Source organism: Canis lupus, chromosome 14, assembly GCF_048164855.1.
Source record: "Canis lupus baileyi chromosome 14, mCanLup2.hap1, whole genome shotgun sequence".
Lineage (NCBI taxonomy): Eukaryota > Metazoa > Chordata > Mammalia > Carnivora > Canidae > Canis > Canis lupus.
The window spans coordinates 2,020,013-2,047,390 of NC_132851.1; the positions used below are offsets into that span (position 1 = coordinate 2,020,013).

General features: G+C 43.2%; 1 protein-coding gene across 8 annotated transcripts in view; it reads left to right on the forward strand.

Annotated features, from left to right (window-relative positions):
- The window catches only part of MATN2 (matrilin 2), a 146,239-nt gene that overhangs the window by 35,871 nt on the left and 82,990 nt on the right, over positions 1-27,378 (forward strand). For 7 of the 8 annotated variants that reach the window (XM_072773941.1, XM_072773942.1, XM_072773948.1 and 4 more), the window contains exons 3-4: positions 6,904-7,473; positions 16,889-17,011. In XM_072773941.1, the coding sequence (XP_072630042.1) occupies positions 6,904-7,473; positions 16,889-17,011 (693 nt within the window). The remainder of the gene's footprint in view (positions 1-6,903; positions 7,474-16,888; positions 17,012-27,378) is intronic. The other variant, XM_072773944.1, reaches the window with a different exon arrangement.

Sequence of the window (27,378 nt, forward strand, 5' to 3'; positions counted from 1 at the left end):
ACTGTGGGTGTTCTTTATTGTATCTCCACTGAACAGCTCTCCCAGGTCATGGAGGGGGATCTGCACCTTCTGTCTTCCCCACCTTCCTGCACCTGCAAGTCACAAATGCACATCAAAGGGATGATGGAGCATCATGTCTGGCACTGTGTGGGTACTAGGGATTCATAGAAAATACTGCCTGTGACGGGGTAGCTCCATGCATGGGATGCTAGGAGGACATGCCCAGACAGGGGTAAATGGGGCAGGTACCAGGGGGCTCAGAGGAAGGCCTCATTTAGGCCAGTATTGGGGGAGGAGTGCATCAAAGAAAGGTCTTCAAAAATAGATGAACACAGCATTGAATCTTAAGCATCCCAGAGAGGATGTAGGGAACCACAGACCATTTGCTATCACTGGGGTATAAGGTATATAAAGGCAGGGAGTACTGAGCCAAAGAGTTCATTAGTTCTTTCTCCCATGAACATTATTGACCTCACTGTCAGTGAAACTTAGGGTGGTTACTTTTGAAGAAATTGCTTCAATGAAATAGCATCCTGAGAGCTTATAGCTGCCAGATTCAGCTATGGTGAGGCTGATCAATGCAACTCACCAAAATATTCATTTATAGGAAATTTCTGCTGTAGAGAGAGGAAGAGGGAATTCCATTGGTTGGGAGAGTCTCTCTATTCTCTCAGAAGAGGAAAGCCATTGATGAGATGGTGGCAGCATTAAGGTCAGGAGGGATTTAATGTGCCTGATTGCAAGGTGTCTGGTTGGCTCCCTCCAGGTACCAGGTAGAGGGAACTCGAGGTGCTATACTGGGAGCTGTGCTGTGGCTGGACTTTGATTCTGAGCCTGGGATTGATTAGGTGGTCTCACAGATGCCAGCACACAAAGCTTGAGATCTGCCATCCTGGCCTGAGATTTTTATCATGTGACTGGCTGTCAATCCAGATGTTCTTTTCCTGTGGTTTCTACACTTGGGTTTTTGAGCCTTATGCACTGGGCTTGACATTTATCCCAATTAGATTTCATCTTGTTAGATTTGACTCATTATTCCAGCACTCAGAAACCCTTTCTGATCCTGACTCTGTTGTTTGGCTTATTAGCAATTGCTTCCAGCATCATATGTAATGGTGTTTAGAGAAGCAGAAGTACCTCAGAATTTGGAAAAATGTTTGGAAAATCTTACCAAGTGGAGAATGATTTGCTAATGAGTCCAAGGTATGTTTTAGATACCACTAAGAAGTCTAGGGTGTTTCCCTAATAGAACGTAATCAGGTTTTCAAGGTATTACCCAGTGGTTCTTTAGGAAGATGTGAGTAGACCATAATGGATTCAGAGAAGGCCATAGCTCATTAACGGAATTGTCAAATATCTGTCAGGAGCTCACGCAGCAGCCTAAGGGAATTGGGGAGAACGGGATTGACTGTGGTCTTTCCAGCCCCAGCCAGGGAATACGTGCCCCAATCAAGTGCCTAGATACAGGGGAGTTTCAGGGTGAGTCACATTGGGGGCAAAAATAAAAAGTAGTCTAAACTGCTTCTTAAATGTCCATGAAATCACCCGTAAGTCCCAACAACTAGTCACAGTCTTGGAGGCACATGGCATCAAGGCCAAAGGAGGTGGCCATTAGGGCCACACCTTAGGCATCTGTGTGCCTGTGCTCATGGAGCACACACTGGGTCAGGCTGCAGTGTCGTTCAACATGGTAGGCTTCTCTCTCAGCCTGTCTGTCTCTCTGGCTGTCTTTCTTTGACCAGCCTCTATATTTCCATTCACAAACCAAATGCTTATGGGATGTAATTTCCCTGGGCTCTGCATCACACCTGCTCCATCCCTCAGGTTCCCCTGGGCCCTTGCTCCTACTGATCTCTCAGCTAGCAATTGCCAGGTGAGTGAGAATGAGAATGACTAGCAGCCTGATGGACTGGGCTGCTGCTATTTGGGGAGGCAAGCGTCTGTTTTATCATTCTATTAATTTTTTAAAAATGCAAATAGTCATTTAGCAGGGAGCAACACTTGGCAGGAAGCAGGCAAGTTTGAGCCATAACTTTCAGGCTGTGGATCCAGGGAAGGAAAGAACTGACCCCAGTAAGCTGGTACAGTCCCTGTGCATCTTGGGTATTCTGAGAACGGTGGGTCTAAACGGACAAAATCCTTCCTGAGTACTGCTTGGTGGTTAAGAGTGTGGGCTACAGAGCCAGGCAAGATGGGTTCAGGTCCTGGCTCCCCCTCTTCCTAAGTATGAGAACCTGAGCTAGTTATTTGGCCTTTCTAGACTCACTGTCCTCATCTGTAAAATGGGAATAGTACAGTACCTACTCCCTAAAGTTGGTGTAAAGAATAAATAAGCCAACACCTTGAAAAGTATTCAGAACAAGGCCAAGTATGTATTAAGTACTCAATAAACTATAGCTATAAATTATTATTATATTCTTTTGAGTTTCATAACATCCCTGGGAAGTATTATTATCACCATTTCACAGAAGAAGAGAGGGTCAGAGAGGTCAGCAGAGGCTCAAGACCACATGGACAAAAGGTGGCAGAGACTGGACTTACACTGAGGACATAGGACTATATGTTGCTTCACTAAGCATTTCAGAGCCCCTTTTCAGTCTCTGGATGAAATTATTTTACCTTTGTTATAGATATTCACATACTTTCCTTCTCCAAGCATGCTTTTATCTTCCCAGGCAGATGGCACCAAATATTTACTGTACAATTACATGGCTGTGATGGAACTTAACCAGAGCAAGGGGGGCTCATTAGTGACAAGTCTACAACCCTGAGAGGAGGAAATCACTCCGAGCTTGCACAGTGTAATCCTGCTGGAGTGGGAATGTTGCTTAAAATTGTCCTGGCTCAGGTTCAATGGTAAGAGACACTTGTTTGCCCAACTTGTGGGTTTTGAAAGCAAGCTGAAAGTATTGAAGTGCCGTTAACAAGGTCCAGACTGTCACTTTGTGGTTCAAGGGATGACATTTTATCATGTGCCCACAAAACAAACCCTTATCCAGTGCTTTGAATGTCTGTCATGAAGGAAGGAAGATTGTATGCTCTTCTCCCATGCTCGGAAGATAGGAATGCCGTTTATCAGAACCAGTTTGTGAAAGGAACACACACAGAGGAAAGTCCACTTTCTAGAAACATCTCTTAGCAGTCCCTGTGTGGAAAATCTGTTGGGGTTCTTCACAGCAAATATTCCAAAGCATTTACAAAGTTCATGTTGTTTATAGTTTTTTTTTTCAATATTTTATTTATTCATGAGAGACACAGAGAGAGGCAGAGACACAGACAGAGGGAGAAGCAGGCTCCCTACAGGGAGCCCAATGTGGGACTTGATTGTGGGTCTCCGGGACCACACCCTGAGCCAAAGGCAGACATTCAACAGCTGAGCCACTCAGGCATCCCTATAAAGCTCATGTTGTAATGCTGGCTGTTTTGAGAATTTTCCAAAGTGCCCACCATGATGCCTTCCATGGTGGAAGAGCCATCAGTATAATCCCAAGTCTGGCCCTAATGAGCCACAAGGCCTCACAGAGGTGGAGTGAGCCTCAGTTTCCCCTTCTGTAAAATGAGTGACTTGGACTTTATATAGACCACTCCAGCTGAGTTTATTAGTCTATGAGTCTATGAACCAAAGTTCATAAGTGGCTATGCTTCCTCATAAAATGGCAAAGATTTTGGTCTAGAATCTGTGACCCTATTAGCAGGACCCACACCTGTTTCTGCTTTAGAACTTTTTCACTTTGTGGTCCTCATCCATCTCCTTGAACTGACTGCTCTGGCTCAGTCCCTTCCACTTGAAACCTTGCTTCACCACCAAGAATTTCATTTAATTCCACAAATGTTGACTGAAGACTTACTTTGTTCCCAATTGCATAGTCAGGAAGATGAGTGAGACAAGTTTCCCACTTTGGAGAATTTACAGTCTTATGCTGAAGTTGAGACTTGCCAGAATTTCTTTCCTCCAGAAATCTCTCTAGTACTTAAATTAGTGGTTCTCAAAGTGTGGTCACTGTACCAGTAGCATTGTAGTACCAGTAGTTCACCTGAGAACTTGCTAGAAATGCAGATTTTTTTGGTGCCACCCTAGATCTAAAGGATCAGAAACTCTGGAGGTGTGGCCCACCAATCTTAGTTTTTAACACTTCTCCAGGGAGTTGGGAGGCACCTCAAGTTTAAGAACCACTGAACTGTCCTCTCAGGGACAAGCCGCAAGACTGTGGTTCTGAGCCCTTAAGGGACCTGAGAAGTTCTCCTGAAGAGAACTCAGTCACTTGGGCTGTCAAGATTCGCTTTCAACTCAGTCACAGCTCCTTGGGAACCTCCAACATTTTGAAACTTTGTGGTGTTTTTGTAAATGCCCAGGCATTGTGGAAACAACACGCTTGTTTTGATGGGAACTAATCCAATTTATCACATAATTCCCCATGGAACTTCCAGGCTTCCCTTTAAATTGAGTGTGTTGCTTGGTGGGATGTTTACACTGTGATTAAGACCCACAGCAAAGAACCCAGCCCCAGAGGACTTCCTGCTTCCAAACATCTCTGGAGGAAGACTGCTCAGGGGGCCAGTCTACTGTCTCCTCTCCCCCTTCCAAGCAGCCTTTCCTTAATATCTTCCTCTGTGGCAGGGTTGTTGCAGATGCCCTCAGCAGGCAGAGATCACTGGGCCATTCTCCCTGTGATAGGTTCACACATCACTGGTGGGTGCAGATGGCTCCTGGACAGGGGCCAGCCTGGGACCTGGGACCTGTAAGTCCATCATTCATGGCTCTGACCAAGGGCTGTATGTTAGACCAGAGGCACCTTTGTGAAAATTAGAAGAGGCACTCCTTCTAGGCACTTCTCAGGGTGGACACAGTCCTGGGGGCTCAGGGCTGGGCTGGATTTCAGCCTCTTGCCTTGTGGGGCAGGAGTCTGTGGGCAACACGGACTACATACACAGCCAGGAGCAGCAGCCTTCTCCTCCAGAGGCTGGGTCTCACAGGAGAGAAGTGGGGGGCAATGTGGGAAGACAAGAACGCGAGGCCACCCTCTTCCCCCACACCAGTTCCCAAAATTCTCATTACCACTTAATGCACTGGGTGTTGCCCTGTCTTCATATAGGTATTTCTCTGCAAAAGAAGAGATTCTCCAACTCTTGGGGCTTCTATTTTCTCATGCTTCTAGTGGGTATGATACTCTGCTTCCCTCTTAAGAGCTTATTCTGAAAATCAAATGAGACCATAGTGATGAATGTGCTCTGGAAAAAAGATTTGAAAACATCCCACAAAGTCAGATTTTATATTGATCTTTCTCCCAGAGTCTCAAAGGTGGTTTTCTGGGGCCTCTGGTTTGAGAAACTCACTTTGAATTCACACAGCCCCAGTGTTATATGTGGGTGCAGCACAAGGTTGGTCTTCTGTTGGGATGCTGTTGTTTGGGGGTGCTTCCTCACTCCCAAATCGGAAGACTTATGAGGCTACAGTGGACGAGGTTTGTGCACAGGCTCTCGGGACGAGTCACAGCCTGGCAAGCTTGCCTGGACAGGATGACCTCATGGGCCTTTCCGACTTGTCATTTTGATGACTGGGTTCATTGTCTCATATTTGGCTTTGTCTCTCTTTCTTGCAGCTGTGGTGATTGGGATTTAGGTCAAGCATTTGGGATCCCTTTTCTAATCCCCATCAAATCTGGATTTAGCTACAGAGTCTGGGAAGGGGAGGGGGGACTCCCTTGGCTGGAGGCAATAGCTCAGAACATCTGAGAAATTCCAACCTCCAACCTCTGAGGCAGGAGGCCTTTTGGTTTATCCCATATCAGCTTCTTCCCAGGAGGTGATGAGTTTTGTCCACAGATTCATACCCCTTTTAGCCTTCTTGCTTGGAGCCTGAGGGAATAGCATGTGGGGGTAAGAGAGAGATTCCACATTTGCCTTTTTCCCGTCTAATGGTATCCTTTGTTGAAATATTTCTTGGTCAAAAAAAAAAAAAAGAAATATTTCTTGGTCGGTTCCTTCTCTGGTTCCACGATGCCCTGCCTCTCCCCCCACCCCCCACCAGTTGAGGTTGAGTCCCCCTCTCAACCAGATGAGTGCAGCAGTGGTACTGCCTCACCCACCTTGCAAACCACTGCCACCCTCAATTGACCTGTTATTATGTGACCTCTGCACAGGCCAGCAAAGTTATGTAATATGATGCTAAGGTATTATGCCCATCACCTGTGGTATCACACATGCACTTCTTGGGCCTTTCATGGCTGGCTTCAGGTTACCCGCCACCAGCTCCATTCCTGTCTGTACCTCCAGCAATTCCTTCATCGCTTCTTCCATTTCTGCCATTATTCCTGCCATCTTAGGCTTCCGTTCATGGGTCTCTCTTCGTGTGTTCCTACTTTCAATCCCAACACTGCATAAAACTCATTCATGTCCTATCTTCTTGGCCCCAGCCTCCTAACATCCCTGTTCTCTGAACATCTACTGTCCGCACCACTCTGCTTAATGCTAATTATTCTTTCATTCATTACATTCGTTAAGTTCCTAAGGTAGACTGTAAGCTCCTTGATGGTGCTCCCTGTTGTAGGCTTGTGGTATATGCCATGCAGTATCCAGCCAAGCTTTTGTGGCCTGCACTAAATAATAAAATCATGTTTGACCCTGATCAGGGGTTTGCTCATCTTAAAACTGTATTGATGACTTTTTAGGAACCGAAGTGTTCATTTATCTTGCAAAAAATTAATAGTATCTGTTTGTAGCCAATACTCATGATCACCCCGTCATGCACATTATATACTTACAGCTTCTCTGAGTGGGGAAGAAAGACCAATGAAGACTGGAGTTCCAAAGATGACCCCCAGCCCTAGGAATTCCAGTAACAGCCAGCCTGCACTGGCCCTTATAGCACTCCTCCAATGAGTTTGACCTCTCCTCTTTCCCCAGAGAGCTCCTGTGAGAATAAACAGGCAGACCTGGTCTTCATCATCGACAGCTCCCGCAGTGTCAACACCCATGACTATGCAAAAGTTAAGGAGTTCATCCTGGACATCTTGCAGTTCTTGGACATCAGTCCTGACCTCACCCGAGTGGGCCTGCTGCAGTATGGCAGCACCATCAAGAACGAGTTCTCCCTCAAGACCTTCAAGAAGAAGTCTGAAGTGGAGCGTGCCGTCAAGAGGATGAGGCACCTGTCCACAGGCACCATGACGGGGCTGGCCATCCAGTACGCCCTGAACATTGCATTCTCAGAAGCAGAGGGGGCACGGCCCCTGAGGGAGAACGTGCTGCGGGTCATAATGATTGTGACCGACGGGAGGCCACAGGACTCCGTGGCCGAGGTGGCTGCCAAGGCACGTGACACAGGCATCCTGATCTTTGCCATCGGTGTGGGCCAGGTGGACCTCAACACACTGAAGGCCATTGGGAGTGAGCCCCATGAGGACCATGTCTTCCTGGTGGCCAACTTCAGCCAGATGGAGTCCCTGACCTCGGTGTTCCAGAAGAAGTTGTGCAGTAAGTCCTGCTCTCCTGTGGAGGATTCCTTCTTTTATCTTTCAGCATAGATTCTGTGCTACCTTATCCCAGGTACTGTGCAGGGAAGCAGTGCTCCACAAAGGCCAGGATAGACATGGTGTTCTCTTGGGGTTACACTCTAGCCAAGGAGGCAGATAATAAGGAGATAGTGACACAGATGAGTAAGTAACTGCAGTCATGACAGTGTCATGGAGGAAGAATGCAGGGCAGGACTCAACCAAGGCCAGGGTGTTCAGGGAGATTTCTCTGAGGAAGGGACGTTCAAACCCACACTGTTGAATGACTATGAGTAGATAGGCAGTATTTCTCCAGCACATTGGACTGCACTGGCGTTTCCTAAGTTAGAATTTGTGAGTCGGAGTATAGATGAGAATAGGAGGGCAAAAAATACCATAATGTCTCCTTGGATGGGGTCCAATACCAAGCACCATTGCCCCATGGTGATGCAAGTGGTGGATGTTTCCTCCTCAGAGAGGCCCAGTGCATAAGAAGGCCTGAGCTGAGGTCACCTCCTTCTGTAGGGGGAATGCCTCGCCACGTCCTTGAGCTGCCTTCTGCTGTAAGGCTCATCTGCCCTCTCTTGCTTTTCTTTTTTTTTTTTTTTTATTACCAATTTATTCAATCCTTTTTTATGGTTTTATTTAATTTTTTAATTTTTATTTAAATTCAACTTGCCAAAGTATTGTATAAGATCCAGTGCTCATCCCATCATGTGCCCTCCTCAGTGTCCATCACCCAGTTACCCCATCCCTCCACCCACCTCCCCTCCAGCAACCTTCAGTTTGTTCCCCAGAGCTAGGAGTCTTTCATGGTTTGTCTTCCTCTCTGATTTTTACCCCACTCAGTTTCCCTCCTTCCCTTATGGTCCCTTGACCTGTTTCTTATATTCTACATAGGAGTGAAATCATTTGATAATTTCCTTTCTCCAATTGACTTATTTCAGTCAGCCTAATACCCGCCCCTCTTGCTTTCTAACCCTCCTCTCCATGAGATTTCTCTGTTCCTTCCTTGTTATCTGGCTCTCAGGGACCTGTGCCCAGAACTCATGCCTCAACTTCCCCCCAACAGGTCTGCTCACTCTCTTCCCAGTTTCCTGTTTCTGCCTCTGGCTTCCTGTGCTATCCTCCTCCAGGAGGGCAGTGGCCCAGGAGGCCTACCTAGTCTCCTTGCCAGTCCCTGGAAACTGGAAATGTGCCTCTGAACTGGTAAACTGTGTCCAGTCCTACCTCGCCCACCTCCCTTTATTCCTGTTCCTCCAACTGCCATGCTTCTTTGATGGGAAAGCAAAAGGAAAGATCTATTTTGAAATTATTAGTGTTCCCCAGGAGTATCTGTGGAGAATGAGCTTAAGGACTAGACTCATTTCCAGCTTCCCAGGAGCAGGACTCTCTCCCCCTGGGGGCTCTGAGGACTCTGACTCTGTTCTCAGACTCTGACACAGCTTAGAGACCTGTGTTCCCCCCACCAAAGCCTCAGGGAGGAAAAACAGTGTGTTTTGATGTGTCTTTATATAAAAAAAAAGAAAAAAAAATACCCTGCTGAGAACTAACCTCAAAAAGCAGAGATTCCATTGTTTCTTGACTCCCAAATCAAAAGATTCATTAAAAAAAAAAAAAAAAAAAAAATCAATGCCATGAAGGAAAAAGAACTTTTTTCTCTGCCCTGTCATTTGGAGAATTTTCAAAAGTGCCATTTGTCCTGGCACCGCAGAAGAGCCCCGGTCACCTGGTCAACTTCCACCAGTAGAATGAGCTACAAATATTTTAAGATTTATGACTTTAAATGACTTCTGCAGAATTTATATTCCCCCTTTCCTGGAAATATTAAAAAAGAAATTGGTTCTGTAACCGTTTTGATGAGTTTATGCATTTGTTTTGGAAAATGTCAATGGAGGAGTTATTTTCTGAGCGCTCTGGATTTATCAGCAAATGAAAAGGCAGTATGAGGCTGAGGATGTAGCCTTGTCTGAAGAAGAACCTTCTCTGTGTGTTTAAGGTCAGGCAGCAAAATTAAAAGGCAGTGTGGGCCCTCCACCCCACCCTTGGTTGTAATCCAGAAGCTCTAAGAACATAGGGGTATTATGCTATTGGTTTGTTTGTGTGGCCTGGGAACTGAATCCCCCTGGCCACCAGCAGGGGACTAGCTCCTCTCCCACCTCCCATGGCCTGGTGGGCTTCTGCTGAGCAGACCTGTCAACGTCTAAAAAGGTTGAGGAGGCCCCGGGGCCCCTTTCTCAACCCTGCAATAAAGACTGCAATAACTAATATTTGTAAAGCACTTTACCGTCTGTTCTTATATTTGATCCTCGCGAAAATCTGGGGGAAGGAACGCAGTAGCATCCCTCCTTCTTTACACCTTAGTAAACAGCTTAAGTGAATTCCTGGTCGGTGGGTTCTATTTGCAAACTTCTTGCTCATTGCACTCCTCCAGGTGTCAGGGGTTGTAAATTGCTCTTTTAAGGTAAACCATTTTCTTTTAAGGCGGCAACCATTAAGGTGGCCACCTCCACAGTCTAGCCTTGCAAGGTCAACCAGCTTTGAGGTTGGCATTTGCCTCAGAATTTTACAGGAAGCCTTTGTAGGATAGGAGGAGGGGCAGACTTGAATCTCATCCCCACGCCATCTGTACAATACTTTGCAATGTGTAAAATGGGGATTTTACCTACAGAGTAGATGTGTGAAGGGGTGTTATCAACTGTAGAGCCCTATACAGTGTGTGCCATGCTGTGTGTGATTACAGTCAGATACACAGAGGACCAGCAGGCTAGGCAGATGGCCTCAGTTTTGATCTGCACTCCAATTATCAGACAACAGCAAGGAATATCTTTGAAGTTCCACGCATCTGTGAGGTTTTGGAAGTCTCATTTGTTCCTTAAATATTTGTTGAGCTACATTCTGTTATTAATAGCGAATTTTGTCCTGGGCTAGGTACTTTCTGTATGCATTTAATACTTACAACAGTCTTATGAGGTGGTGGCTCTTATCATTCCCACTTTACAGAAGTGTAAACTGAGCCTTAGAAAAGATAAGCAATTTCAAATAGCAGGGCTGGAGATTCAGATTGCAGGCTCTCTGGCCCAAGCTCTTACGCTCCATGTGCCAGGCTTGAGGGTTTTAGGCTGCTGGGAAGATGCTTTCCTCACAGAGAAATAGGATGCCACCTATCCAAAATGTGCACTTCTGAGAGTCACCTGGCACTAAGGGTCAAAGAACACCTGGGGCTCTCTAGGGGTTCTAGGAGGGTTTTAGAAAGGAGATAATAATAATCATTATCATTTATTGATGTTAATATAATATTAATGCACTGGTTTGACTTATTAGCATATGTTAACTCATTTTTCTCACACAACAAATCTTCGAAGTAGGTGTTCCTTTTTTTTTTTTTTTGACATTGCCAAACATTTTATTTTATTTTATTTTTTTCCTGTTACTTCCTTTTTTTTTTTAAATTTATTTTTTATTGGTGTTCAATTTACTAACATACAGAATAACCCCCAGTGCCCGTCACCCATTCACTCCCACCCCCCGCCCTCCTCCCCTTCTACCACCCCTAGTTCGTTTCCCAGAGTTAGCAGTCTTTACGTTCTGTCTCCCTTTCTGATATTTCCCACACATTTCTTCTCTTCCCTTATATTCCCTTTCACTATTATTTATATTCCCCAAATGAGTGAGAACATATAATGTTTGTCCTTCTCCGACTGACTTACTTCACTCAGCATAATACCCTCCAGCGAAGTAGGTGTTCTTACAACTGTCATTTTACAGAAGAGAAAATTGAGACCCAGAGAGGTTCAATGACTTGTCCAAGGTCACACAACACTATGGTAGAATTGAGATGAAGGCCCAGGCCTTCTGCCTCAGAGCCTATATCTTTTTTTTTTTTTTTTTTTTTTATTTATGATAGAGAGAGAGAGAGAGAGAGGCAGAGACACAGGCAGAGGGAGAAGCAGGCTCCATGCACCGGGAGCCCGATGTGGGATTCGATCCCGGGTCTCCAGGATCGCGCCCCGGGCCAAAGGCAGGCGCTAAACCGCTGCGCCACCCAGGGATCCCTTTTTTTTTTTTTTTTTTAATTTTTATTTATTTATGTCATTTTACAGAAGAGAAAATTGAGACCCAGAGAGGTTCAATGACTTGTCCAAGGTCACACAACACTATGGTAGAGTTGAGATGAAGGCCCAGGCCTTCTGCCTCAGAGCCTATATCTTAACCACTCTGTGCTACACAGACTTGACTGATGAGTTGGAGTTTCCTGGCTATTGGGGTAGGGGAAGGGGTTGGGCCATGGCAATAAGCCAGGAAAGGAATTATTTTTTAATTGACTTTTTTATTTCATTAAACAATAACAACAGCAGCAAAGAACTAGTCCAGATTCTCTCATAATGTTGTAACCTGTTAAGGAGACTTGACCCATCATTTGAAAACTGGAAGTGGAGGCCACCATGCAGCTAAGAACAGGATTTCGGAGGGATTTCGGAGGGATAGCCTTCGAAGCAGGCTAAGGCTCCTATGCTTCTAGCTGAGCTGAAAAATGCTGCTGGATCTGTGGATTGGAAGAGATAGGCAGTCGTCCTGAGTGATCAAAGCAGGAACCTTTATTGTAAAACTAGGAAGAGATTAGGCTCCGAAGCCAGGGTGCCCCTGAGTGGCAGACCTAGTTCTGGCTCTCACTGGCTGTGTGGACATGAACTTGGGCACAACGGTGGCTTTATATCCATGGGCAGTAAATTCCTACACCAGCCACAGCAGGAGGGAGAATGCTGAGGTTGCATTCTCAGGCCACCCCTGAGAGCCCCAGAGAGACTTGGAGAGGAGGGATCCTGTGAATTGAGAACCTGTCCACAAGATGACCAAAACCTACACATCCCAGGGTCTGCCATTTTTGCCACCCAGTGCGAGAGGACACTGAATCTAGGGGCTGAAAAACTCAGGTCTACCCGGAGCTTTCTGATGACTCATTGTAACCTGGGCAGGGCTGCTTTTAATTAACCTCTTGCTACCAGCTGTATCTGCCAGGCCTGGCAGTTGGAGCCTGAAGGCTCCTGTTCCTATGCTAATAGCCCCACCCCACCCAGGCCAGGCATGCATCAAGGCTCTCATAGTATTCCTAAGACCTTTTGTGAACCAGCCTGGGCAAAGTCTACACTTATTACAGCTCTTTGAGGCTTTGGTGTTAAGTGAGAGACAAGACTGACTTCAACAAAGGTTGGCTCTTTGTACCCAACAATTGTTCCTTTCTAGACCTCTAGTCAGCCCTGCCACTCCTTTGATCATTTATGCGTTCGTTAATAAGCATTTATACACATTTCTATCTTAAAGCAAAATCCAATTCTGCCAATGATGTGGTCTGCTGACTAGTGGTTCCTTCCCCAGAACACAAAGCCTTGACCCACTTGCAACCTGTCAGGCCTTGTGGAGGTGAGTGGAGGAGGCAGGACGACCTCCCCTGCATCATGGCACAGAGCTCAGTTGGTTGCACGGGACAGCTGGGTGTGAGGGCCTTGAAGTTCTTGGAAACCGCAATCACTCATCCATAAAGTTTGACAGATGGAGAATTTTTATTTTATCTCAGTCAAAATGTTTGGGATTCTTTTGCTTGAAAATAACAGAAATTTGATTTGAACTAGCTTTTGGGGATAGGGGAGATGGTATTATATGCCCTCATGGAAATAAGGAGGAGAGGAGTGAATGGCAGCCCCACTTTCTCTCCACCTCCTCCCTCTGCCTCAGGAGCAGAAGGCATGCAACCTGCCAGCCCCCCATATGTCCTTGCCCTTGGTTTAAGGCCCTTTCTCCTCAGTTCTCATTCCTGGATGCCAAGGAAGGACTCTCTGCAGACCAGTGGCATCCAGGAGGGGGCTGCCTCCTCCCAACACGTGAGCAGCTCCGACAGTTCCCATGCATTTGAGGTGAGAAGGAAGGACGATTTCTAGAAAAGGAGGTGGATGGTGCTGCACAGACAAAAAGCTAAGTGTCTGTGCTGAGGGGCCCTAGACACCATTCATGCCTTTATTCTACAGATAAAGAAACAGGTCTAGAAGGGCTACCCAACTTACTTGAACTCCTCTCCCTTGTTCAGGTAGAGGTGAACTGGAGCACCTTCTTCCCTTCTCATCCAAATCTTCCCTTCTCCTCCAACGCACTTTCCGTGAGACGAACTTACAGTCTCCTGCTTCCGATTCTTTTACAACACATGGCCAAAACAAGCTGTAGTAATGAGCTGTCACTCCAAAACCCTCTTCAAGAGTTTTTGTAATTTCCCCATTTGACAGGTGAAGAAAGGGAAGTTTAGGGAAAATAAGTAATTCATACAATGTCACAGTAAGTGGTGAAGCAGAGCCTTCAGGCAGTCTGCTTCCAGGAGTCGCCCTCGTCCCCACTGTGCTGCCTGCTGCCGAGGCCTGCTTTCTCTACCTCACATCTCCTGTTCCCTTAATTAGTCTGCCAGGGTCCTGGTGAGAAGACAGGCAGGCACCAGGCTCGTCACCTGGGCCTTACACCAGTGGCTAACTGCTGTGCTGCTGGTTGCCTGGACTTGAGACTTCCTTCATTACCCAGGAGAGGGACATGCTGAGAGCTCCTCAGAGACAACCCCATGCCTGTGGGCCACTGGGCTCCAGCCATCTGGGAAAGGAAGAGAGCCTTCCAGGGTGCATAGCAAATGCAAATTAAAAACAGGATAATGATTTTCCACACTCATGACTGTCGGAAACTTAACATTGTGATAATCCTGAGTGCTGAGGTTTTTTGTGTGGGAATTGTTTCTCCTGTGCTCTGCTGGCGTGAACCACCTTGCAAGGCAGTTACGCCACATCTATTCAAACCAGGACCGAGCTCTAGTGAAACCACTGCACATGTGCTCGAGATGTGTTTGAGAATGTACATCTCAGCCTCATGAAAGTGAAAATTTGGTGACTGCTCAAGTGATGGCTTATGGGGAAATGGCTAAACACGAGGAAGACTCGTAGGACCAATCAATAAAGTGATTGAAAGGAATAAACTAGACCTAATGTATTTGATCAAATATAAGATATACAGTTGATTCTCATCATTCTCAGAATTATGTTCTGTAAAGTTATGGTGAATGCTGAATTTGCAAATACCGAACCATGGCTCCTAAGGGAAATACAGAATTAGGTTCCTATAAGCCTCTAGTGTCCACATTTTTGTCAACTGATAACATATAACCTTGTTCTATGTGTTTAAAGGCACTTTATTCAACATATATGTTGCTTCATTAACACTGAACTCACAGCCAATAGTACTATTATTTCTGCAGGCATGCAATTGATTTAACATACATTTTCCCTGTGAGGCGCCTCAGAGCCTGCTTGCACTTAGGAGCACTAGACACACTTCACAAGCGCCTCGTGTCAGCAAACACCAGCACTTCCGCGCTCTGCTTGGGGCCATGCTAAACAGCAAAATCACCAAAAAAAAAAAAAAAGAGCACCAAATTTTTTTAAATGTGGCACTAAATAGTGTTTGAAAAAGATACCTGTTTACCATCTGAGAGCTGCAACAAAGAGGCAGGGCTTCGCTTTATCCCACCTCCGCTTGCAATGTGCACGTCAGCAGATTCACATTTTTCATCACTGAGCATGCCGCTGAATGAGTGCGAAAGCACTCTGAGTATTGATTTCAGGATTACCAATAAATCTTAGTGAGTAGGCGAGTTCACAAATACGGAGTCTGTGAATAATTAAGATCAATTGTACATGGTTTCACATTTTAACATCTTTCAAATTGGGGTGCATCTTAGAGTCCCTGAAAGACAGTATATACATCAATACAGATAGCATCTGTGGTCAGCATTGAGTGGAAATCCAAGCTGACAATCAGCACATATAGAATGAGCCCACATATGTAAAATAAGACAATAAACCTCCATGCTTCCCTTTGCTACATATGGCTAACATATGGAGCAGTCCCCCAGGGCACTGTTCTAAGCACTTTACTATCTTAATTATTTTAACCTTTACAAAGCCCTTATGAGGTAGGTGCTATTTTTTAATCCCCATTTTATGCAAATGGAGGTTAAGAAAATTGCCTAGATCACAGAAATAGATTTTTTTTTCACACCAAAGTAAAACTGATTGATTGGATTTTAATCTATGAACTTTCCAAACATTGTATCTTAACAGGAATTAAAACACAAACAATTATAAACTCACAACAATCATTCTAAATTGTATTGTTAAGAATTTTAAAACTTTTACTCCTTTTATTTCCCACAGTATTTCTTACTTAGGAGTAATGAGACATGAACGTAAGGTATGTCATCAATTTCATCAATAGCTCAATTTTCCTAAGTGCTGGATTAATGAGATTGTTCTTAGCTTTTGAAAGCCTCTTTTATTTTGGCTTCATAAAAATATATTCCTGCATATGGACATCTTTTTTTTTATGAGAACACTTACATAACTTGTACTCTGTTTATAATGATGCTTGTTAATTTTAAATATGTTCAAGTTGAATTATTTGAATAAAGTAATAAACTAAGATGTAAAAAAATGAGAATTTTTATGAGCTCCAGATAGACTTATGCAAGAACTGATGTATCTGAAAGTCAAAGTACTTCAGAAACTAAATGCAGAAATATTTTAAATTGAAAAGACAGAAAGATTATGGAAACATGGAACTTAGACATGGATTTTTTACTCCAAAATATTCTGTGTGACACTTCGTGTATTAAAAGATTGCTCTGGGGATTTATGGTCCTAAAAAAACTGTTGACTCTTTACCATATCCTCATTTAACTAATAGCTTGTCCTCCACCGCCATTGCTGCTACTGAAAATCTACGCATTAGCCAATGCCCCCTCGGGTATCAGCAAACTTTCTGGGTCCCTAGTCGAGTATTATTATTATTTTTTTTTTAATTTTATTTATTTATTTATGATAGTCACAGAGAGAGAGAGAGAGAGAGAGAGGCAGAGAGGCAGAGGCACAGGCAGAGGGAGAAGCAGGCTCCAAGCACCGGGAGCCCGATGTGGGACTCGATCCTGGGTCTCCAGGATCGTGCCCTGGGCCAAAGGCAGGCGCTAAACCGCTGCGCCACCCAGGGATCCCCCTAGTCGAGTATTATTAATTGAACCATGAAATTTCTGTTTTTTGGTAGGTCATTTTTGACCCATTTTTATCAGCTATATCACATGTCAACCTAGTATCATTTCTCTTTAACTCTCTGTGGCCCTTGATCTATATATTGCTGATGGCATTTACCTAGAACTGACTGTCCAACCAGAGGCTCTAAGTCCCCTTGAGGGTAGGGACTGCAGTTTGTTTTCCTTTCAGTCCTGCTTTCTCCTTGACAGTAGGTTCTGAATAAATGTGGGTGGATGAAGTCAGAGAAGGCATCATCATTGCCTTAACTTGCTGTATCTTCCCTTTCAGTGGTCCACATGTGCAGCGTCCTGGAGCATAACTGTGCCCACTTCTGCATCAATACCCCCGGCTCATACGTCTGCAGGTGCAAACAAGGGTACATCCTCAACTCAGATCAGACGACTTGCAGAAGTAAGATTGCTTTGCTGATGTATCTGTACTGTCCTCCTCTGCCCTCACTCTCTGCTCTCTCAAGGGCCTCTTTTTTTTTTCTTTTTTCCATTTTGTTTTTTTTAATAATAAATTTATTTTTTATTGATGTTCAATTTGCCAACATACAGAATAACACCCAGTGCTCATCCCGTCAAGTGCCCCCCTCAGTGCCCACCACCCAGTCACTCCCACCTCCCGCCCTCCTCCCCTCCATCACCCCTAGTTTGTTTCCCAGAGTTAGGAGTCTTTATGTTCTGTCTCCCTTTCTGATATTTCCTACCCATTTCTTCTCCTTTCCCTTCTATTCCCTTTCACTATTATTTATATTCCCCAAATGAATGAGAACATATAATGTTTGTCCTTCTCCGATTGACTACATTTCACTCAGCATAATACCCTCCAGTTCCAACCACATCGAAGCAAATGGTGGGTATTTGTTGTTTCTAATGGCTGAGTAACATCCCATTGTATACATAAACCACATCTTCGTTATCCACTCATCTTTCGATGGACACCGAGGCTCCTTCCACAGTTTGCCTATTGTGGACATTGCTGCTAGAAACATCGGGGTGCAAGTGTCCCGGCCTTTCATTGCATCTGAATCTTTGGGGTAAATCCCCAACAGTGCAATTGCTGGGTGGTAGGGCAGGTCTATTTTTTACTCTTTGAGGAACCTCCCCACAGTTTTCCAGAGTGGCTGCACCAGTTCACATTCCCACCAACAGTGTAAGAGGGTTCCCTTTTCTCCGCATCCTCTCCAACATTTGTGGTTTCCTGCCTTGTTAATTTGCCCCATTCTCACTGGTGTGAGGTGGTATCTCATTGTGGTTTTGATTTGTATTTCCCTGATGGCAAGTGATGTGGAGCATTTTCTCATGTGCATGTTGGCCATGTCTATGTCTTCCTCTGTGAGATTTCTCTTCATGTCTTTTGCCCATTTCATGATTGGATTGTTTGTTTCTTTGGTGTTGAGTTTAATAAGTTTTTTATAGATCTTGGAAACTAGCCCTTTATCTGATAGGTCACTTGCAAATATCTTCTCCCATTCTGTAGGTTGTCTTTTAGTTTTGTTGACTGTATCCTTTGCTGTGCAAAAGCTTCTTATCTTGATGAAGTCCCAATAGTTCATTTTTGCTTTTGTTTCTTTTGCCTTCGTGGATGAATCTTGCAAGAAGTTACTGTGGCCAAGTTCAAAAAGGGTGTTGCCTGTGTTCTCCTCTAGGATTTTGATGGAATCTTGTCTCACATTTAGATCTTTCATCCATTTTGAGTTTATCTTTGTGTATGGTGAAAGAGAGTGGTCCAGTTTCATTCTTCTGCGTGTGGATGTCCAATTTTCCCAGCACCATTTATTGAAGAGGCTGTCTTTCTTCCAGTGGATAGTCTTTCCTCCTTTATCGAGTATTAGTTGACCATAAAGTTGAGGGTCCACTTCTGGATTCTCTATTCTGTTCCATTGATCTATGTGTCTGTTTTTGTCCAGTACCACACTGTCTTGATGACCACAGCTTTGTAGTACAACCTCAACTCTGGCATTGTGATGCCCCCAGATATGGTTTTCTTTTTTAAAATCCCCCTGGCTATTCGGGGTCTTTTCTGATTCCACACAAATCTTAAAATAATTTGTTCCAACTCTCTGAAGAAAGTCCATGGTATTTTGATAGGGATTGCATTAAACGTGTATATTGCCCTGGGTAACATTGACATTTTCATAATATTAATTCTGCCAATCCATGAGCATGGAATATTTTTCCATCTCTTTGTGTCTTCCTCAATTTCTTTCAGAAGTGTTCTATAGTTTTTAAGGTATAGATCCTTTACCTCTTTGGTTAGGTTTATTCCTAGGTATCTTATGCTTTTGGGTGCAATTGTAAATGGGATTGACTCCTTAATTTCTCTTTCTTCAGTCCCATTGTTAGTGTATAGAAATGCCACTGACTTCTGGGCATTGATTTTGTATCCTGCCACACTGCCAAATTGCTGTATGAGTTCTAGCAATCTTGGGGTGGAGGCTTTCGGGTTTTCTATGTAGAGTATCATGTCATTGGCGAAGAGGGAGAGTTTGACTTCCTCTTTGCCAATTTGAATGCCTTTAATGTCTTTTTGTTGTCTGATTGCTGAGGCTAGGACTTCCAGTACTATGTTGAATAGCAGTGGTGAGAGTGGACATCCCTGTCTTGTTCCTGATCTTAGAAGAAAGGCTCCCAGTGCCTTTGGGAATGATATTTGAGAATGATATTTGCTGTGGGCTTTTCGTAGATGGCTTTTAAGATGTTGACGAATGTTCCCTCTATCCCTACGCTCTGAAGAGTTTTGATCGGGAATGGATGCTGTATTTTGTCAAATGCTTTCTCTGCATCTATTGAGAGGTTCTTGGTTTTTCTCTTGCTGATATGATGAATCACATTGATTGTTTTACGAGTGTTGAACCAGCCTTGTATCCCGGGGATATCCTACCTGGTCATGGTGAATAATTTTCTTAAAGTACTGTTGGATCCTATTGGATAGTATCTTATTGAGAATTTTTGCATCCATGTTCATCAAGGATATTGGTCTATAATTCCTTTTTAGTGGGGTCTTTGTCTGGTTTTGGAATTAAGGTGATGCTGGCCTCATAGAACTAATTTGGAAGTACTCCATCTCTTTCTATCTTTCCAAACAGCTTTAGTAGGATAGGTATGGTTTCTTCTTTAAACGTTTGATAGAATTCCCCTGGGAAGCCATCTGGCCCTGGACTCTTGTGTCTTGGGAGGTTTTTGATGACTGCTTCAATTTCCTCCCTTGTTATTGGCCTGTTCAGGTTTTCTATTTCTTCCCGTTCCAGTTTTGGTAATTTGTGGCTTTCCAGAAATGCGTCCATTTCTTCTAGATTGCCTAATGTATTGGCATTTTATATATATATATATATACATATATATATATATACCTGTTCATAATATGTTTTTAAAATCGTTTGTATTTCCTTGGTATTGGTAGTGATCTCTCCTTTCTCATTTATGATTTTATTAATTTGAGTCTTCTCTCTCTTTTTTTTAATAAGGCTGGCTAATGGTTTATCTATCTTGTTAATTCTTTCAAAGAACCAACTCCTGGTTTTGTTGAGATGTTCCACAGTTCTTCTGGTCTCGATTTCGTTGAGTTCTGCTCGATTCTTTATTAACTCTCTTCTTCTCCTGAGTGTAGGATCTATTTTCTGATCTTCTTCTCCTGAGTGTAGGATCTATTTGCTGTTTTTGCTGGGTGTAAGGTTAGCTCTTGTATTTGAGTTCTTTCCAGTTTTTGGATGGATGCTTGTATTGTGATGTATTTCCCCCTTAGGACTGCTTTTGCTGCATCCCAAAGATTTTGAACGGTTTTATCTTCATTCTCATTAATTTCCATGAATCTTTTTAATTCTTCCTTAATTTCCTGGTTGACCCTTTCATCTTTTAGCAAGATGGTCCTTAACCTCCATGTGTTTGAGGTCCTTCCAAACTTCTTGTTGTGATTTAGTTCTAATTTCAAGGCAAATTGGTCTGAGAATATGCAGGGGACGATCCCAATCTTTTGGTATCGGTAAAGACCTGATTTGTGACCCAGTATGTGGTCTATTCTGGAGAAAGTTCCATGTGCACTTGAGAAGAATGTGTATTCAGTTGCTCTCAAGGGCCTCTTGAATTCATCTTTGGCCCCTCACCGAACCAAGTTAGCATCTCTCTAAGAAAAGAAAGGAGGCTTTATAAGATACTCATGTATTTTATGTTGGCCTCCAGGCCCCAACACCCTGCTATTGCAGTGCCTGGACCAGAGTCTGACACATAGTAGGCCAGAAGGAAGAGTTTGGAAGACCGTTGGAGGCACCTACTTAGAAGTTACCTTTGGGATTCATGAGCTGGTATCTTTTACTTCCAAGCTGTTCTTTACGGGGAACCACTGGAGAGCCTTTACATTCACTGTCTCTATTAACTGTACCCTGAGGAATGGTTTCTGAATTTTATTCTCTTCTCTGAAGCATTTACTTAGGGTGAGTTATTAACACTGGTTGGGAATGGTTATTCTAGTTCTGTTTTAGAAGTGTGTAGGGATCTAGTCGCTTTGGCAAGGACACTTATAGATCTCCTAAATAAAAAAGGTCAAAATATAAAATGCAGATAGGAGTCACATTCTCATTTTTTTACCAAGCCCCCAAAACAGACAACATACTGACATTTGAGCCAGCAAGAGGTAATCTGCCTCTCAGAGGAGAGAATTACCTCTACACTGAGTGTTGTGCCTATGTATATATATTTTTAAGTTGTAAGTAAACCCACACTATGTTAGCCCATAGACAACCAGGCTACCAAACCAGGCTTACTCCGGAGTGTGAGGAACATCACCCCATATGGAAGCAAATAAAAGTCAGCTAATCTGACGCACAGTTTGTGCAATGCATAATTGTCATTATACCACATGGTAAGCAATTAAGCATTAATGGAAAGCACTTGCACAGATGGCTGTAATTAGTATCACATTTATAGAGCCAAACCACATTTTCCTGTTTTCTTCTCACTTCATTTTCAGGGTTGAGAGTAGTTGGATAGAGGCCTCCTATCCCCCCAAATTAGACAACATCTGCTTGACTCCTCCAGTTCTCTGGCCTGTGGAAGGACAAAGCCCTTGGACTCTGTGAATCTCCCATGCTCTGTGTTCTTTGGCTCCTCTCAGGATTCCAGATTTTTGAGGGCAGCCTGAATCATCCTCATCTTCTGCTTGAACCTCTGACCTTTCTTCAGTTTCCACAACAAAATTCATTCACAGAATACTCATGGGCTTAACAGAATTCACTGGAGAACTGGGGGAGCCCTAGCGAGGTCACTTCACACACTGCTCTGCAAACAACCTAGGCATCTTTTTTAGACCTCTCCCTACCTTCTTTGGGAGCTGTGCCTGTCCCCTCCCTGGGGAGCCTCTTTGGGAGCTCCCCTGCCCCATGGGGTTTCTCTGAAGCATATTCAGCCTTTAGGCACCCTGCTAATGGCCTTCTTGCCCTTCCCTTCTAAGAGCACAATAAATTCCTCCCCTTGTCTTCTGCCCAATAGTCTGCTGCAGTGAGGGCATCTGCTAACATCCACTTTCCATAGCCTGGCTTAGTCAACTCAGAGGAATTTTGAGACTAGCAAATAAAAAATCAAAAGTTCTCCGCTCAGTGTCATGAGCAAGACCTACCCCCACCAGGTTTTATCACTTCCTGCCTGGTCCCACTTCTGAGCCCCAAGCACACCCCCCGCCCCAGGCTCTCCCCCAGTATTGGTCTGGCCCGGGCTCCTTTCTGGGCAGGGCCAGGGGTGCAAAGAACGTGAAGCAGAAACTGCCCAGGCTTCAGACGGACTGACCAGGTGGAAAGGTGAGGTGGTCCAGGGCAGAGGTTCTCAAGCTCCATTAACTAAGAACCCCTCAGGAAGCTGATTGCCCCTAAGGTCTCACCCCCTAGAGATTCAGAGTTGACAGGTCTGGGGGTGGGGCCCAGGAGTCTGCATTTCCCATGAACTTCTTCTTTTTTAGGGGGAGAGGGAAGAGCTTCCAGTTAAGGGAGGAAGGAGGGGGCTAGAGCCAGGGCTCTGCCGTCCTGTCTCACCCAAACCTCCAGTCACCCGGAAACAGATCACCTGTGCTGTTAGCACCGGAGTTAGCTGAATTTGGTAGTCATGGGGAGCATTTCTCTCTCTCTCTCCCTCTCTCTCTCTCTCTCTCTCTCAGACAAAGGTGATTAACTCTTTGGTTTGCATGTCTACACTTGTGTGTGGGCCAGACTTCAATTTCAATCCCTACATTACTGCTGTGCCTGTCTCTTCCCCATCTGCTGATTTAAACTCCTTGACTCAACTTCCTCACCCACAGGATAGGAAAGCTGGTGACAAATTAACATCATCTATCCTATCAATACGTCCTGGTTAGCCTGTGGTTTCAGTCTAGTAGATGGTTAAAAGGTTGTGCCAAGGGAAGGCTGGGCCATTCCTCGACCTCTGTTTATGAGCTGCTTGCGGAGACCTGTGTCTGCCAACATCGAGAGAGACTCAGTGGCCCTGGAGAGGAGTGAGACACTGCTCTTTCCATCTTTGAGCATATAAAATGTGCCTGCACCATGCACACTACTGGAAATAAAAGAGTGAATAAAACAGCAGTGTTCATGCTTCTTGGAGCTCACATGCTTGCATGGGAGTAATTAAGATAAACAACCAGGGCAGCCTGGGTGGCTCAGCAGTTTAGCGCCGCCTTTAGCCCAGGGCCTGATCCTGGAGATCTGGGATTGAGTCCCACGTCAGGCTCCCTGCATGAAGCCTGCTTCTCCCTCTGCCTGTGTCTCTACCTCTCTGTCTCTGTCTCTCAGGAATAAATAAATAAAATCTTTAAAATATTTTTAAAAAATAAAATAAAAAATAAATAAAATAAACAACCAATATAACTGCAACCATGCAATCAGTGATTGCACCAGAGTGATTGCAGCCCATGAACAACAGCTCAGTGTGCTGTACACAAGGTCAAGCCTAGCTAGAGTCAATTCACTGATGAAGTGTTCACTATGTATTAGGAGCTCTCCTAGTGCTTTATATGTGTTATTTCATTTAATTCTGAAAATGAGCTCTTAAAGTGGGTTTTATCATTCTTGTTTTACAGATAAGGAAAAATAAGGTATCTTCCAAAAAAGGTCAGACCACGTACTCAAGGTCATATGGCTAGTACTATGATCAAACCAGAATCCAAATCTTGTTAATATGTATGACTCCAAATTCCTAGCTCTTTTTTTTTAAAAAATTCCTAGCTCTGATGTGTGTGTGTGTGTGTGTGTGCATATGCAGGCACGCAGGCATACACACATACACACCCACACCCATATCCACCATTTTGTATTGGTTCCTATCTGTTTGGAGGGAAGAGGCAGACACAGCTAATTCAGAGATTCTTCAAGTGGAAATGGACCTTGGCTGTCAGACTTTTACTCCCTTCCCCATAAAACCCAAGAATCCTATTCCCTCCTGGTGTCCAAGATGGATGATGTTGTTTGTCCATTCTCCACCTGGTACATGACGTTGTTGCAAAACACCTCCATTCAACTTCCAGATAGCGTGGACCAAGCTGAAATCCTGCTTTCTATGATCCTCACCTTTGATACTATTTCTACCAGCTAAAGCTATATACCAGAAAGTATATTTTCTTTTCCAAATAGAGAAAAACCTTTGATTATTGAAGAGCATTATCTCCCCATCCCTCATTAATTTTCTCTTTTTCCAGGGAAGCATAGACACATCTTTAAGTAAGTGGGTTTGGGGTCTCTTCACTGTCCAAATAATGCTCTTCTGGACACTAGTTGGTCAGTGTCTTAAAATGTGCTCTTCCATTCAAAGACTAGATCAACCATATTAAATAAATATTACCCTCCAAGTCCTGCCCATATGAGCATTTTGGAATGTACTGGAAGTCAACATGGTGGATTCTTCTGTCCTCTAAAAAGTCTTCCCCACCCAATACCACTATATGACATATATGCAAAAGTGTTATCATAGTGCCTAGCCCATTGGGCTCAATCAATAGAAGTTTATATCCTTCTCTCTCCCCATGTAAAAACAACAATGGAAATGGGAAACACCCTCATGAAGTAAGCCTGTCTTCACATATTTGTTTTCCCCGACCATTCCCTTCTCCTTGAATTCCTTTCCCACTAATAAGAAAGAACTTTATCTTCTTTCCTTTTCCTTCTTTATGTTTTTACATAAGGAATTTTTCCTTTTTGAATATTTAATCTATCTGGAAAAATATTGAAAACACAACATTTAAAAAATTTCACATGGCAAAAAATGTAAACTTTCTTATCCAGCTTTCTCATTTTTTCTCTCTCTCAAGAACCATACCAAATGCATTTTATTGCTTTCATTCTTCAGATATGTTCCTGACATTATTTTTTCCAAGCTACACAAATGATTTAGTAGCTTATATTTCAGAGTTTAATGAAGGGGCATGATCCAGAAAAAAGTCATATTGTTAAAGAGAGAAAAGAAAATTATAACCAACATCCCTCATGAATTTAGATGCAAAGATTCTTGAAAACTTAGCAAATAGAATCCATATTTATAGTCTATAATCAAAACCAAATGAGGTTTATCCCAAGAATGTAAGTTCGTTTTAACATAATTCACCATATAAACAAATTAAAAAATGAAAAAATATATAATTTTAGTAGATGCAGAAAAGGTACTCAACAATACCCACCATTCATTCATGATAAAAACTCTCAGCAAACTAGCAATAAAAGGGAAATTTCTCAACATGATAAAGGGTATCTACAAAAAAACCTACCATTAACATCATACTCAAGAGTGAAAAGTAAATGTTTTCCTCCTAAGAGAAGGAACAAGACAGTATGTTCATTCTTACCACTTCTGCTCAGCATTGTACTGGAGGTTCCAACTGATAAAATAATAAAATAAAAAGAAATTAGAAAGTAATACAGATTGGAAAGAAAAAGTAAAATTGTCCTTATTCACAGACTCTGTGATTGCTCATGTGGAGCTGGTGGAATCTTAAAAAAGCTACTAAAATTAATAAGTGACTAATTAATCTTACTACTCATTAGCCTTAGTTGTAAGATACAAAATCAATATACAAAATTATTTGATTGGATTTTTATATACTGGCAACAAAAATCAGAAATTAAAAAACCAGGACTGCCTGGGTGGCTCAGTTGGTTAAGCATCTGACTCTTTTTTGTTGTTGTTTAAGCTTCTGACTCTCTTGATCTCAGCTGCTCAGGTCTTGATCTCAGGGATGTGAGTCAAAGCTCTGCATTGGGCTCCATGCTGGGTGAAGAACCTACTTAGAAAGAAAGAAAGAAAGAAAGAAAGAAAGAAAGAAAGAAAAAGAAATGAAATTGAAATACCATTTAGAATGGCATTGGAAATATGTAAGTAGCGATAAAGTGACCAAATTGTGAAAAAGACAAAAAATTTCTGCAATGAGTTAAAGAAGACCCAAATAAATGGAGAGGTATACTATTTGATGGAATGGAAGGCCTAACCTGGCTAAGATGTCAATTCTTTCCAAATTGATCTATAGATTCAAAGCAATCCTTATAAAAATCCTAGCAGACATTTTTAGGTAGAAACTGACAATCTGATTCCAAAATATATATATAAACGCAAAAAAAAAACCTACAATAGTCAAATGCAGTCAATTCCATTAGCCATGATGGCTGTAAGCCTCTGTGAACATTAAACTAGCAATTAATTACTAGATCATTTTTCCTAGAAGAAATACAGGGTTAGATTCTTGTGAGCCTCGCTGAGTATATAACCTTGTCTTATGTGCGTTTCTATTTAAGGAAACCTTATTGAGTATATATTGTTGATTGGTTAAAATTGAACTCACAGGGCAGCCCCAGTGGTTCAGCGGTTTAGTGCCACCTTTGGCCCAGGGTGGGATCCTAGAGCCCAGGAACGAGTCCCATGTCGGGCTCCCTGTATGGAGCCTGCTTCTCCCTCTGCCTGTGCCTCTGCCTCTTTTTCTCATAATAAATAAATAAAATCTTAAAAAAAATTAAACTCACAGCTGCCAGCACTATTACTCATGCCCGAATGAAGATCATCTAATTACATCTTTTCTTCACAAGGCACGTCACAGCCTTGTTGCATTTAGAAACACTGGACAGCACTCCAGCACTACTCTTGAGGGCCATTTTAAACAGTGAAATCACCCAACAAAAAGCACAAAAGGCAAAAAACATGGCACTAAACAGAACACTAAAAGGCTGCTTGTTTGTAATATGAGAGCTAAAACAAGAAGGCAAAGCATTGCCTTTTTTAACCTTAACTGGGACATGTGTGCATCGGGTAGCTCAAATTTTTCACAATTCTGTGCACATCCATGAATGGCCATGGAAATACTGCAAATACTGATTTGAGTTACAAGTAAATTTTAGAAAGTAGGTGAGTTTGCAAATATGGAATCTGCCAATGACTAGATCAACGAAAACTCTGATAAAATAAAACAAAGCTGGAGGGGTTAGATTATCTGATTTTAAGACTAATTACAAAGTAATAGCAATCAAAACAGTATGTATTGGTGGACATCAATGGACCCAAATATAGTCCAGGAATAGACCCATACACATATAGTGAACTGATTGAGAGAAATGCCAAAGCAATTCATGAGGAAAGAATAATGTCACCAAATGGCGCTACAACAATTGGATTGCCATGTGCAAAAAAAATGGATCTTGACCTTCACTTCATACTATATACAAAAATTAATTCAAAGCTAATATTAAATCTAAATATAAGAGAGGAGACAATTAAATGTCTATGTGAAAACATAGGAAAAATTTTTTGATGACCCTG